Consider the following 15,370-nt stretch of genomic DNA (forward strand, 5'->3'; position numbering starts at 1 on the left):
GTTTAAGCATAAAATTATGATACTGAAAATGTAATTAAGACCACCAAAGGAAGTGGAGAAATGGTTTCATAATAAGCAGGCAAAACTGTTCGCTTATGAGTATAAATTTGGTGAGATTTATACCAAAATCACTGAAGTCAAATGCCACCCTACGGTTAGTCTATCTTCAGAGGAAGAGTGGGGAGAATGTTGGTTTTCTGAGTTGTGGACAACTTCAGTTAAAATGAATCCTGTGTGGTTAAGGCCCAGCATTGAGAAAGATAGCACTGGGTGATCGGTGTAACTCCAAAAGATGGCTGCTTCCTACCCACAACAGCATGGTACTTGGGAAATGGTGGCCTCTGTGGTCAAAAAACGTTACATAACATTTGAGTGTTTTGGGAGAATAATATCTAGGAAAAGTAGAGAAGCTATATCACTTCTGTATTTGGCACTGGTACAATCACTTTTCCATTGCTGAGCTCTTTTTTTTGGTGTCCATAAGCCTGTTGATAAAATGGTAAGGGATTGATCAAAGGACTGGATACTTTGCCTTGCGGTGAGACATTCTGGAATCTTGCTCTGTTTATCTTACCCATGAGGAGGCTAAGACTTGACCTGATCAGAGCGTCTGCATTGGGGAAAAAAACATTGAAAAACTGTTAGCAATCTGGCAGGCAAAGATATAAAAATGGTCCAGTGGTTGCTATTTGAAGTTCAAAATTCCACTGCAGATTTTCAACAGTGAGAGTGATTAGCCCCTATGATATCTTAACAAAGGTTGTGGTGGTTTCCTTACCGCTGACAATTTAAAAATCAAGATTGAATGGTTTCTTAAATGATATGTTTTAGTAAAGTGCAAGTTCTGTGGCTTCTTTGTACAGGGCATTGGGCTAATTGTTCATAAAAATCCTCCTTGACCTTGAATCTCTTAATTCTCTTAAAGGCTAGAGTCAAGCTAGTAATTTTTTTCTCCTTTTTTTAAATTGAATTTTTCTGTCCAAAACTTACTTTTGCTTTTATATAGCTCTGATGAAAAATTGGTGTTTTTCTTGGCCAGCTTCTCTTCATAGCCCATCAGATGGTTTTTAACTATAATGACTTTGCCGTCTTACAGTGTTAGTACATTGATATATACTGTGTGATATTGATCTATCTGTAAGGCTGTATTCTTTGTTCCATTCTTTGGAACCCTGAAGACATATGCCAAGCATGAGTGTATTTTAGATGGTTTTATTGGGATATGTATGGGATATCTTTATAGCATTAATTGAATTCAGGATTATGAAATCTCTTTCTGCACTAAGTACAGCTTGTAGTGGTCTTTTAGTTGCTTCCCTCTTCCGAGTCCTGGTCTGCACACCTCATGTTTGTAGTGATAAGTGTGTTGGCCAGTTTCCTGCTAAATCTGAACTAAAATCCAATTACGAACATTTATGTGGCTGCAGTTCCAGTTAGGGCAAGAGTGCCATTAAGCTGGATGTTGTACCAGTAAGCCCAGTTTCTGACTTCAGAGGCTTCAAAAGACCAAACACTGCCAAATAGTGACACAATGACTAGTCAGTGGGTGATATTAGGAACATAATGAGCATGTTAGCCTGGCCCTCTAAAGAACTGATCCTGATGTAATGACTTTCTACTGCTTGTTCCTCTGCCAGGCCCTCCTCTTTCTCCAGTGGGTTTTGGATTCATTTGTCCACTTCAGCCTGTTTTTTACAGAAGTGTAAAAACACCAGGTTCTTGTGGTGAGCTGAAGCTGAAGTTTAAAAGAGGTTTGTGACACCTAACAAGTGGGTATACAATAAAGACAAATTAGTAGCAGTTGTTGTGGTATGGGCTGCAAGACAGTAAGATCACAGAAAATCAAATGCTCTTAGTTCTCTTGCTTACAGAACAACTTGTGTTCTTGTGGGAAACAGGCTAGACTCGTTTTGTACTGTCAATTCTCTTGTGATTTCAAATAGTCATAACAATTCACTTAAAACCGCTTAGCAATATGGCTTAAATACATTTTATCCAGACAAGAGTTAATTAGCTGACATTTGATTTTACTTGATACGGATCCAAACCATGAAACTTTGAACACCCTTAGAGTTCAGAAGTGTTTCATTCAGTGTTTGGGTACTAGTCTGTGTTCTCAAGTAACCTTTTCAAACTTGGCATATTTAATCCCAGATTTAAAATAAAAAAAGCAACATAGGGAATAAAGTCTAAATGCTTTTTCTTTAAGTGCAGACATGCTCTAGAGTATTGTAGAAGCAACAAGCAGAAGGAATATAAAATGCGTTATCTGCATAAAGGTGTGTGTGTTTATGTGCGGTGTTCACACCTGCATACATACTTATGTGGCTGTACAAAACATTACTCCTGCTGCAAGGACCTTACAATCTTAACAGACAGCCAGAGAAATCACGCGCTTTGAGACCCAGAGGATGGTGCTAACTTAGAGCATGTGTGCATTTTCAGTTTTATGATGTGACGACAGCAGCGCTCTGACACTGGTTAACATTTGTGGGCCTTGTGGAAGGAGTGAGTTTCCATGAGGGATTTGGCTGGAGGAAACCTGCCTGCTTGGCATACAGAGTTGAGGAGGGTGTTCCAGACAGGGTCAAAATAGAGATGAGTAGTGTGATGTTTTACATTGCATATGATGCAGCTGGTAACTTGGAATGTGATTGACCATGTCTTGTAAGCTTGTTATTTTTTCTTGCAGTCTAATACAGAAGGAAAAAGAAACAGTTATGCAGAAATTCAAAAGAAATACATCTATATATCTATATAGATGTATAAGGCATTTACTTCCTCCTTCAAAGAGCAATTATATGAGAATTGAAAAAGCTGCATGTGATAAGAATACATTGTATTTGCTATGTTAAGAAAACAAGATGAAAAGGGAAGACTTTGAGTGAGGGGGGATTTTATAGGATTTAATTATAGCCTGTGTACATAGGGGCAAAGAGAGAAAGTTAAATTGGTATATTCAAGATGGCATGCCTATTGTGACACCAAAACCAGTGCTACGATATTTGATTTGTTAAAGTATATGTTCCATGTCCAAGGAATTTAGTTAATATACGTATCATGATTTTCCCAGCTTTGGGACAAGCTGAACTGACAAAAAGGTCGCAGATGTCAGTATGTTTCCCATGAGGCTCTGAAAAGGATATAAGCAACAGTAATGTGGAAGAACATCAGTTCTGTGATATACACTTCGCAATAACTTACTGTCCACAAAATACCTGGAATTTATTCAATTTGGTGCCTAAGCAGCACAATAGGAAGTTTTCAGATTCTTTCATGAAGTTTACTCTATGTATTACAGCATACAAATCATGTTATCTCCCCTTACCATTGTATAATTCTTCAATGATGTATTTTTTTTTTCTCAGTGTTGTAAAGAAAGAAAAATGCCTAATGCATTTTTAGGTTTTTATTTAACTTAATCACTAGGAGAGTGACAGGGAAAGTCATCACTATGTGGCCATTCACTATGTGACCATCTTGAACTCTGTTATCCAAATTCAATGTGTGAGTTTAATAATAATTCATTTAAGTAACGATACATGTGTCACATTTATAATACCTTTTATCTGAGGATTTCAGAGCAGTTTACAAGTTCAGATGAACTGAATCTCACAGTGTTCCTATAAGAGGGAAAAAATACGGGGATATAAATTAGAAATAATTTGTTAAGGCTGCTCAGGAGATAAAAAAGAAGGAGAGTCTAGGTGTCATGTTGAACTGAAACACATTTTGTAGCCAAGGAGTCCAAATTTTAATGGGGGTCAATGAGGGAAGGTGGACATGAGACCTGCATGGACACTGTAAATGTATCTGCTCCAGAGCCCAATTCCTGGTCCCCAGGCCACACTATCGAGAACAGTAGCCTTTAGCTATATCCATGCTGTTCAAGCAATTGGCCTGGCCCTAAGTCATAATCACATACATGCTGTATATGAGATCCTGACTTCAGCTGGTTCAAACTCCAAAACATACTCTGAGTGGTGAATAAAGTCAGGCATCTTGCATCTTTACTTTTGCTTTGTTCCTTTTAATTCTTTTGTTATAGCACAGGCTTCTCTGAGGAACCTTGAACAAGATTTACTGAGAGCAAGATGCAGGGAGACTAAAAGGGGTTTCAGAAGTCTGCAGCGTTGCCCACCATGTGTTAAGCAACAATTGCTTTGGAGTACATGGCCACATATTATTTGATGTGGTTACAGATAGGCAATCCTTGCCGACAGTGAGATGAGGGATGCATCCAGGCCTAGCTCATCATCTGTTTGTTTCTCTTATTGTATATCTTTGAAGATGTGGATTGTGAGTGAGAATACTTGCAAGATGAAGTGGAGGAAAAGTTATATCTGAGGTCTTGTGGGCAACAGGAGATGGGAACTGGTTTAGGAGTATAAAGCAGTTGGTGTGGTAAGGTGTGTCATTACAAAAGGGTTAACAGCCAAAGAATTGTATGTATACCGTATTGGGCAAGGATGCTATTCCCATCAAGAGGATCTCACCAGGTGAGCCTGGTGCCAGAGGATTCCAACACTCAGCAAGTGTCCTACTGGCTGAACCTTTTCACAACGGATTGTTTGGCTTCTCATCCTGCCTGCCACCCACTAGGATTATTTTGTACAAGATGGGAGTTGAATGCTGTCGTGCTGAACTTGGTGAGGCATGTGTGGGGGACGGAGCAGAGAGGGAGTGCAAATGTGGTGTGCAGATGTGTGAAGGTGAGAGTAAAGCTTATCAGCTACTGGTTCCAGAGGGTGGTGGGCTTTTCCTTTTTTCTTTTCCTGGCTCTGCTGGTGAAGTCATCTATTGAACAACCTCAGTTATCCATCCATACAAGATAAAAATAAAAGAGTACTATGTTAGGGTGTGAACGCTTTTAAATATTTAAAAATATAGCAGTTAAACACAGTTCTTGCTCTTTTGGTAAGCTGCTCTCAGGGTGGCCTCTATTAAAAAGCTCTTGAGATCCCAAAGACACTTTCCTTCTGTTACATAATATTTTTCTTTTGTTTCCAGTAAACCAGGTTTGAACTGGCAAGTTTCTGTGAAGTTCTGTAGTCAATTTAGTATTTAAAACAGACCTGTTAAGTTATGCTGATTTCAGGAATGTCTTGAGCCATCCTCCCTCTGCTAACCTGCTGTGCTGACCCAGTGCCTGAGAAGGAGTTGACAGCCCATGGGGACAGGGGAGTGTTCTGTGACTCTGCAGAAAGGCGGAATAATAAAAGCCCATACGGGCAAAGAGTGATGCAGCTAAGGTTTGTGCTACAGTTATCAGCCAAATAATTTAAAAGAAAAAAACCCTCAACCCCCCGTAAAAACCCAAAGGAGAGAATTTGGAGACACAGCAGCTGGTGATCTAAAATGGCAATCTGCACTAAGTGCCCTCCTTTGGTAATGTCTCTGCATATGGTTTTCAGCCCATTTGGGGTAGAAAATTGAAGAAAAAGACTCTTGGAAATTAAAATGGATACTGTTGGTTTTTTTTTGTAAATAATTGTCTTGACATTCTCATTATAAAGACCAAGAAGAAAGTGTGAGATGACAGCTGTTCTAGGATGCTGCACACTATGGACAGCACACGTTGTTAGTGCTGTACCTGTTCTGCAGAGAGTTCTCTACTCTTAATATTGACCTCTTCACAAGTCAGAAACTGCATTAGTGTGGTTGCTGGATTTCTTTGGACATATCATTCCAGGTGCATATATCAGGGTGCTGATGTTCTATTTTGTTGCTGTTGTGTGCTTATGTCCCCAGCTTCAAACTAGAATTCAGCGTCTGGGTTTTATTTACATTGTACTGCTGAACTTTGTATAGCTTGGTCTCTGCTTGACTATACCTCTATTTTAAATGTGTGTAAATTCATTAAATTGCCATACATACAATTAAAAATCTAGAGATTGCATTTCTTTTTATTCACTTGCCAGTGCAGATGTTTGAAGAGTGAGTGCACTTTCAGAACCCTCCTTTCAAAACTACTTGTAATCTTGTGGTAGATAAGTAACACTTTAGAGGGAAAAGGACCTCCGGCCAAAATAATTTCCAAGTGATCTTGAAGTGTAATTTATCTTCTTATTTTTCAGCTAGCTATGGACCAAATCCAATTTGCAAAGGCTGTTTATCTTGTTCAAAGGATAACGGGTGCATCAGATGCCAACACAAGTTATTCTTCTTCCTGCGAAGAGAAGGAATGAGACAATATGGTGAATGCTTGCATTCCTGCCCATCAGGGTACTACGGACTCCGAACGCCAGATATGAACAGATGTTCAAGTGAGTTTTATTTGAACGTTTACATTCACTTTTGTAGGAAGGTTATAATTCACGCTCAGTTTTTAAGATGATATGTTGTGGAACATGGTGATATTTTCACAGATGTCTCAAGATCATCACAAAACTTTGCTGAAGAACATCCCAGCTCATGCCAAGATATGTAGCATTCAGCAGATTAAACAGTTGATGCATTAACCTATTTTTAATTGTTGTTGTGATTTTTATTGATATTATTGCTTTCGTTAGAAGGGAAATGTGGGAAAGAATGATCATTTAAGGATATATTCCTAGTTTTAACAAATTCCCGCTATATGAAAATGAAAAGGATTAAGCATTAATTTAACAGTGCCTCATATAGGTAATAGTCAGTATATGCACTAATATATGGGTGGGCTTCTTGTCATGCTTTTTGTTCCCACACAAATTTCAGATGACCAGACACCTCACACCAGACATGCTTTAATATGTAAGTGTTACTATTTTAATAAAACAGATGTACTATTAAAAACAAACAAACAACCTTTCACTTTTAGTACTGCATTTTATTTGGAAATTTACAACCTGCTAATGTGCAACAAGATTCCCTGTTTGCCTGTTTGTGCCTAGAAGCATAACTGTTAAAATCAACGAGTGCTCTGGTATCTCTACACATTATTTCACTGCTCTCTGGCAGTTGTGCTGATTTGTATCGATTTTTCCATATACTCATATGTGGAGTATTACCCATATGGATTATTAATCATTGCTATTACCTCTAATTCGTATTTGAGGGGGGAGAAGGGAGTTTTTTTGTGTGTGTGATAGTCTAAGCAGAATTTGGTCAGTGAACCTAAGAACCTGCAGTGAGAAATAGCTTTTTTTCAGATTCCTGGAATAATCAAGTGTCTGTTAAATGTGTGGCACTCTTTCCCTCAGCACTGTGGCATGTCACTGGGACGCACCATGCTGTGAGGGAGTGGATGCTGGCTTTCACATCACACATAATCTTGAGACCTGTGTGAGGTCACTTCTTGGCGGTCTGGGCTGGACGAGGAGCACTCGTGGCTGTGCCTGGACCTGTCCCAGTCCATGCAATGACATCCCGCCTCTTTCTCCCCATTCCCTGCATGGGCTTCGTGGATATGGTATTCTTCATGTTGTGTTCCCAACGGCTGTGTAATATTGCTTAGTGCTGCCTAATCTATACCAGGTGGCTAGGACTTGATGAAAAAATAAATTAGACCAGTATATGGTTTATGTATCCCTTCTGTAAAGTAATTTAGGATCTTGACCTTAATTTTCATAACACGTTTGTGAATTCAGCAACTTGTATGCTTTAAACCTTTCAAAACTGGCCTGTAAAAACTTATCCATATAAAAATGTTTCTGAATATAGTTACAGCTTTGGGAAATAGATGAGTTTGTCTGTATTACCCTATACTGTGTTTGTGAAATAGGAAAAGTAGTCTGTACTGGGGCAGTCTCTCTTTCTTAAAAAGAAAAAAAAATATTTGCAGAAGGTAGATGGTGAATTCAATATAACGTTTTTTCATTTTTACCACTTACAGAAAGTAGCCTTTTTCCCTGAATTACAGGATTGGTTTTGAAAAGCATAAATGCAAGTTGTGTCCAACTCCTATTGGCATGTGTTGAGCACTGGCTATTTAACTCGCCCTCATGCCTTTGACAGTCTCCCCCTGTGAGAATAATGATGCAGTCACATTTACCAACCAGTCCTGGTTCCCCTCCAATGATTTTTGTATTGTGTATTTTTATTTTAGTGTAACTGCCAACTGCTGTATCTATAAATCACATCTTCATTTTTTTGTTGGTTTGGTGATCTTGCATGGCACATATGTTGCATTGTGGACACAGACATTTTGTGGATTTAAGCTGAGTTAAAATAAACATTCTTAAAAAACAGAATGGGTTTCTTCCTACTTTTAGGTGCTCTTAGTTACAGACTCTGTTGCTCAGATAGTATTATCTTGGCTAAAAATAATAAAAATTACGTCTATGTTAAAATCCGTCTGGGAGTTACAGGGCTTGAATTACATAAGTTGAAATGGTTTTTGCCCTATTAATGTCTTTATAGGCACAAAAGATGTTTAACATTTTATTACTGGAACACTTGCCCATTTTTGTTAGAGAAGCTATAGAACGTATTTTTATGGAAAATGTTGACATGATTTTAAAAGCCAAACATCGTGCCAAGTGTAACACAATAAATACCACAGCCAAGTGCAGCAGCTCTAAAATGATGGAAATTTTGAATTTCAAGACTAATTTTCTTTTCTACATGTAAGCAGTATGTGTGTCTTGAATTTGCTAAGTGGTTCTAGACTGTTTTTCTAGTAACAGTGAATCATGTAATTTTGAGACTGCTTGTCTCAAGAAATCAATGTAGAGTTTCCTGATGGAGATTATTTTAATCTTGAACACTGCAGTATGAGAATACAGTACATTTGGACACCAAATTGGCAAGTGCTGAGTCTCTTCTGTAGAAGAATGACCAGAAGTGCTACACTTTATTAATTTTCCTAGAAATTTTAATATTAATTACTTGAACTGAACTGCTCCAACAAGAAATAATCTCATGAGAAAAAAACAGAACTGTATTAAAGAGTAAGACGAAATCTGTCATCTAGGTGGTTGGTTTAACATTGGTCTGATTAATGGATCAAGCTTATCTTGAACCTTTCAACTTTGTATCCATATTAACCTCTACAATTTTAGGGGGAAGAAGCACTCAGAGTTTGGAAATTACAGCTCCCTTCAGCTGTGGTTGGCTACTCCATTAGTTTAGGTTCTCCTCTTTCTCACAGGAGGGCCTGACACTGCTAAAATTTTCATTTCCCCTTCCATGTGCCTTCAATAAAAATAAGATAAAGAGAACTTTTAAATAGGCTCAGCATTTATTAAGCACATGTAGTTAATTCGCTTTATTAAGAAAGGTAATGATTTTTTTTTGAACTTTGTTACAAAATAACAAGACATCATTAATATATCATGGTTTCACTATTTTTTGTGTAGTACAGCAGAGCATATGACCTTCTGAGACTATTGTAGTCAGTGCAATTGTAACAGTCTGTCAGGGAGTACAGTTACCAGAGTGGCAGCACTATTTGCTTTAAATGAAATTGTTCTGACTTTTTAGAACTAATTTTGATTACTTTTGTGTTTGTTTCCTTCAAATATGGGTTATTTTTTTAAAACAAGCTGAATATAGCATTTTGGATTTTGCAAATGCAATTGGATGGATATCATTATTTTATAGACATTTATTTTTTTCCTTATCTCTTCCACACTTTTCCTCCTTCAAATGGATTATTTTTTTTTTTATTTTATTTTTTTGTATTTGGAATTTTATGATTTTTGGCCTTACTTTCTATTCTGACAGAAGAGTTTTGTTCCACCCGCCTGTCAACAAAAATCATCACAGTGCTTTGAATTAAGATTTATTAAATGTGTAGTCAATTTAGATTTAATAGGGCAATTGTGTATTTGTAAAGTACTAATTGAAAACACTGTGGTTTGGCTTTTATTTAAAAGATCTCAACTAATAATTAATCAAGATTAGAACATACTGGAAATGCACTGCTAAGTGTTTATTAAGTGAATATTAAGTGAATTTATTTTTTAAAAAAATCCTTACTACAGTATTTTATAATTAGGATGTTGTATTCCAAGCATTTGTCTCTATGAAATGGTAGACCTGTGGTAAACTTCAGGGCGTGTTACGGTCAAGTGACTGTGTGTATCATTCTCTAGCACTCACGTTCAGCCCCTGCCAAAGCTGTAGCTTAAAAATCTTTGTATAATAATAATAAACCTGCAGCTACCTAAGACACATCTGCTGAGGAGGTTAAATAGCTACTTACTTGTCATGGTTTGAACTCAGAGAGCAACTGAGCACCATGCAGCTGCTCACTTCCCTCTTCTTCCTCCAGAGCTGGGAAGGAGAAAATAAAGCAAAAGACTTGGGAATTGAGGTAAGAATGAAGAGGGATGATTCACTCATTGTGATCATGGGCAAAAGACAGACTTGTTAAGAGAAGAAAAAAATCCCATAAATTTATTACAAACACTAACAACAACACTTGACAGGACATCACTACATCTTGAAAACACCTCCCCCCACCCCTCCCTTCTTTCAGGACTCAGCTTTGCTCCTGATATCTCTACCTCCTTCCACAGTGGCACAGGGGAAGGGAATGGGGGGTGCCGTCAGTCCTGCCACTTCTTCCACCTTTGGCCAGGGATTAGAACTTCTGGCAGTCTCACTCTGCTCCAGCGTGGTTCCCCTCTCATGGGACAGTCCTCCACAAACATGAGGCCCTTCCGTGGGCTGCAGTGTTTCCTGGTGTAGTACTCCCCTACGTGTTGCAATTCTCCCAGCGCTGAACTACAACAGTGGGGGCTTCTCCCCACAGCGTCCCAACCTTCTTTGGGTGCAGCCACCTGCTCTGAGGTGGGGTCCTCCACAGGCTGCAGTTGGCATTTGCTCCACTGTGAACCTCCATGGGTGAGAGGGGGTGACCCTGCCCTCTCACCACAGGGTACAGGGGAACTCAGCACCAGCACACCTCCCCCGCTTCCTCCTCCTTTCTTCCACTGACCTTGGTGTTCGCACAGATGTTCTCCTTGCAACTCCAACTCCTCCTCCCAGGTTCCCCTTCCTAAATATGTTATCACAGAGGCTCAGCCTTGGTGCAAAGGTGGGTCTGACTTGGAGCCAGGAGAGCTTTGAGAAGCTTCTGACAGGGGCCCACTGCTGTAGCCCCATCACCTGCTACCAAAACCCCCGCTACTCACTCAAACCCAGGACACTATTATAGATAGTACCTCGTAGGCTAAAGCTGTTTTGCTTATGATTTTCCTACTCTCCTTACTGTCTCAGTGACTTTCCTGGAAGTTTTGGTCTCTCATCTTTCTCCATTGGTTATTCAACTTATACTGCATCCACTATAAGAACTGCTCACATCATAGCTTTCTTTATCACCTTGCCTCTGTCTCCTGCTCTTGTTAGCACTATCACAGTCTTTGTTGCTTGTGTGCCCTTGTGTCCTCAAGGTGAGTTTCAAATTGTGTAGACTGTCTGGACTTTTGAAGTCTCTCAGCTCTGGAAATTCTGGAGAGGATTAGCACAGAAAGTGGTGCTGGACAATGACAGATTGGTGTGGAGTGCCAACAGACATGTCAGGATGGCAGCATAAAGTTAAGTCTGTAGCGCTAATTCTGTTTTACTGAGCAGCAGAGTTGAAAGAAGTGAGTGCGAATGGGGAAGTGAGAATGGGGACAGTCTGGGGATAGGTGTAGTTAGGAGGTGCTGGGGTAGAAGAGACAGAGATCTGGGGCAAGAAGGGTGGACACTGGGTCAGAGCTCAGTGTGAAAGACCAAAGTATTAGAAAATGCTAACTGCAGTGAATCATAACCTATTACTCTGACTTCTTAAACACAAGAGGACACCTCAAGCAAGGGCATAATTTCAGTGCAAAGGCTACCAAGCACTTCAGTTTAGGAATGACACATTTCCTTCCCCAGCTTCAGTCTGCAGCTTCCCTTTGCAAAATATGCTCATCATCTTTTTGTCTTAAAGGTGTTCAGTACAGTTCTCTTTCTTACGCAGGTCATTGCTGGTTTCCACTCATGCAGATCCTCTGACATGTTCTCACTTCCATTTCCCATACTCAACTGCTCTTCACCAGTGCCTGTGTTTCATTCCGGGCAGAACTTGCTGTGAATCGGCGTTAGTAACATTACTAGGAACTGACCAACAGTCTTTACCACTATGTGTACTACAAAATATCTTTGTTATGGAGTTATGGATGGATAGTTAATCACACTGATTATGGGTAGAAAGGCACAATGTGACAATGGAAATGCTGCAGGATATGAATATTTCACAAAGGCAAAATAAGACATGTAAAATGTTCAACATTCAGCATATCAGTAAAAATATTTTAGAAATTAGTAACTACTTTTTACAGTTGAGATAGATACTTTTTGACTTTAAAATTAATCATATTGCACTTAAAATGAGAAACTAATATAGTAAACCATCTTGTTAAGGTATGTTAAAATATGAAGAATATGCATCTCAGTATGGAGCATTTTATTCTTTATTTTGAGCATCAAATGCATTATATTTCCCTACAATTCAGCTTATTCTGCATCATTTTATAAGCTGATGATAAATTTACTATGGAAGGATAGTATTTGTTTTGGTCACATTGTGCTCTCTCTAATTACAGTACAGAAAGAAGCTGTTTGCAGAGGCACATACTCTTTTTTTACATTAATAGGCATATGTACCTGGGTCTAAATTTAATTCAATATCTGAATTTGTATTTTGATCTCCTCGACTTTTGATTCCTTCTCTAAAATGTAAGTCCATCAATTCTTTAATGCTCATTTTAAAAGAAGAATGAGTAGGAGTAGCTTACCATGACTGTCAGGAAGCCAAAACGGGTCATGAAAATCTTTTAATATCACTGTGGTTCATCTGCTTAAAATGTATCTCTAATTTGGGCATAATTTGTAATCTGGGCTTTCTCCATCCAGAGTTCTTTAATGCACCATTTGTATAGTTTTCTATAAATATTGTAAGTTTCATCCACATCAATCAGATTTGCTTTTTTATGTTATTCAAGTAAATGGCAGAGGAACATTTGGGTCAATATAAATGAGATTGTAAAGCCTAAATACAAATGTTTTATTGCTGGCTAGCTAAATGCACTTCCTATAGATGAGATTGGTTGCTGTAACCTTGACTGAAGTCTCTCAGCCCTGAATGAAACATGGCTCATAGCTACTACTTTTTTAAAAAATCTGGTGCAAAAACACTTCAGAAGAAAATTATTTCTGAAGTGCCATGTGGTGCTAGAGCTCACTGAAAATTAAGGAAAAGGGGACTTGGCTACTAAGTCCAGAGCTCACTGAAAATTAAGGAAAAGGGGACTTGGCTACTAAGTCCTGTACATAAATTATCATTTACCACTGTTTCAGTAAGCAAAGTTGAAGAATTAAATTTCTGTCTTTGGATTCTTTTCTGAAAATGGCCTTTTTTAAGGGAGGTATTATGATCCTTTTTCTTTTCCTCCTCTGCAGAACCAAAGAATTTGGTCCTTCAGTTTGGCAGATTTCCTGGCCATGGTATTAGCTCATGGAATTGTTTCTTTCTTGACCCTATTCTGTAACTGCTCTCAGACATGGAGGCCCTTTTGCATACTATAATCTACCCTCGCGCTCTACTGAAATATCAGTCATTCAAGTTCTTACTGTCCTGTCAATCTAAATTAAGAGATTACACAGGATCAATAGACATCCTATTGGACAAGTTATATATCTTGTCCAATAAATCAACATTTTAGAGCTCTGTGGAAGGGATAAGTTTTTGTTTTGCTTTGTTTTGTCTGAACACTGAAGATAATTGAGCAAAGCCCTTCTGTCTAATTTCAGCCCCGTTTAGCTTCACCAGACAAAATAGTGACTTCTCTTCCACCCTTTCCCCTGGGAGGTGAAGTCATGGAGCTGTGAATTTATAACCACTCCTGTGACAGCTTGTGATTGAAAATAGACTTCTAGAAAGTTAGCTTTTCTAACTTTTGGAGTATTGCTCTTCTTCAGTTTTCACTTTTCGCTTTATAAATAGGTATTTATCATGAAAGATTGTATCTCTTTAGGGTTCTTAATATTAATTTTGCCCACTGAAGTCATTGCAGTGGGATCAGGTTTATCTGATGGGATAAGAAATTTGTTAGTTTAAAACTGCCCTTTGCTGAAGCAACTAGGACTTTTGCCATGGATTTCAGTGAGGTCAGAATGTTGTTCATTTAACATTTACATACAAATCCTGTGGGAAGTATACACCACATTTTAAAAAGTGTCATCTGTTTAGTAATGGGCTGTGCTAATCAAACATACCAGCTGATTTCTCCGGGCCTCCCTGAATGCTTTTTGAAGTCCAGTTATGTGAGGATGGTACTCGAGGAAGGTTTGTGGTCTTCATATAAGGGTGGCTTTTGAGGGTGTTTTATACCTTTCAAGTGGAAAGATGGAAGCAAATATTTGACTTTCTGACTTTCCCAAGATAGAATCAATAGAAAGAAAAGATGAGATTGTGCTAGAGGAGTTGTAGTAAGAGTGTTATGATGTCTAACAGGCCCTGACTATGAGTAGAGGGTAGTAGGGCCAGTGGGATATTAGGAGACCCAATGCTGAACAGAAATAGAAGGGATTTGAGATCTGGTAGAAAGCAGACCATTGATAAACACTGCAAACTGAATACAAGGGAAGGAAGAGGTAGAGACTAAAGTGTCTGCTCCTGACCTACAGACCTCTTGTTGCTAGCTAAATGGGAAGAGCAGCAATGAAGGACCCTTTTCTTCTTCACTCTCAGGTTCTGAATATTAAGCTTCCAATTCTGTCATTTTGCTTTGAAAATATGGTAGACTTTCCAAAGGTATGTGATTTCTCTTTGGGGTTCTTCTGCAGATCTGAACTTATTGACTCTTTCTCCCCTCAACACCAATCTTCCAGGCTCATCCTCCTTACTGATTCTAAAGTCTCCCAGGCAGTTATCCTTGTCTATCTGGAAACCTCTAGTGGGTACCATTTTCTGTTTATTTTTAAAGAAAAAAAAATTTCTGAAGAATAATGTCAGTTATGCATTATCTATTTCCTTCACCTAAAGAGCTCCTTGTGTCTAAAATCTGAGCTATGTTTAGCTCACGTTTTTTGGTCTTGTTTCCTTTGGGGGTTTTTTGGTGTTGTAAACTTCTAAGTAATCTTTTAATCGGACTAAAAAGAATACACTAGCTCTATGGTTTAGCTACTGAAATTATACAGAAGATGAAACCACTGAACTGTTGAGAAAAACAATTGGATCTATGGCTAGTAAATTGACGTAATAAAAATACTTTTGACAAGAACCATGTCCAGATGAAAAAAGAATCTCCGTCTTGTTCAAGTTTATTATATCAGTAAGCTAACTAGTTAATTTAAAGGGGATTTAAAAGGCTTTAGATACAGTTTTTTAAAAGTAGGAAAGCTTTTGCTTTCCTTCTCTAGAGTCAGGCATAAGATGCTGAGATCAGAAAGTTTGTATGGTTGAAAACCATGG

At 38.5% G+C, this 15,370-nt stretch overlaps 1 protein-coding gene across 2 annotated transcripts in view; it reads left to right on the forward strand.

Moving 5' to 3' along the window:
- RSPO2 (R-spondin 2) overlaps positions 1-15,370 on the forward strand; it is a 109,151-nt gene that overhangs the window by 48,044 nt on the left and 45,737 nt on the right. For both annotated transcript variants that reach the window (XM_074897611.1, XM_074897612.1), the window contains exon 3: positions 6,078-6,266. In XM_074897611.1, the coding sequence (XP_074753712.1) occupies positions 6,078-6,266 (189 nt within the window). The remainder of the gene's footprint in view (positions 1-6,077; positions 6,267-15,370) is intronic.

The sequence above is a fragment of the Athene noctua genome, chromosome 2 (genome assembly GCF_965140245.1).
Source record: "Athene noctua chromosome 2, bAthNoc1.hap1.1, whole genome shotgun sequence".
Classification (NCBI taxonomy): Eukaryota; Metazoa; Chordata; class Aves; order Strigiformes; family Strigidae; genus Athene; species Athene noctua.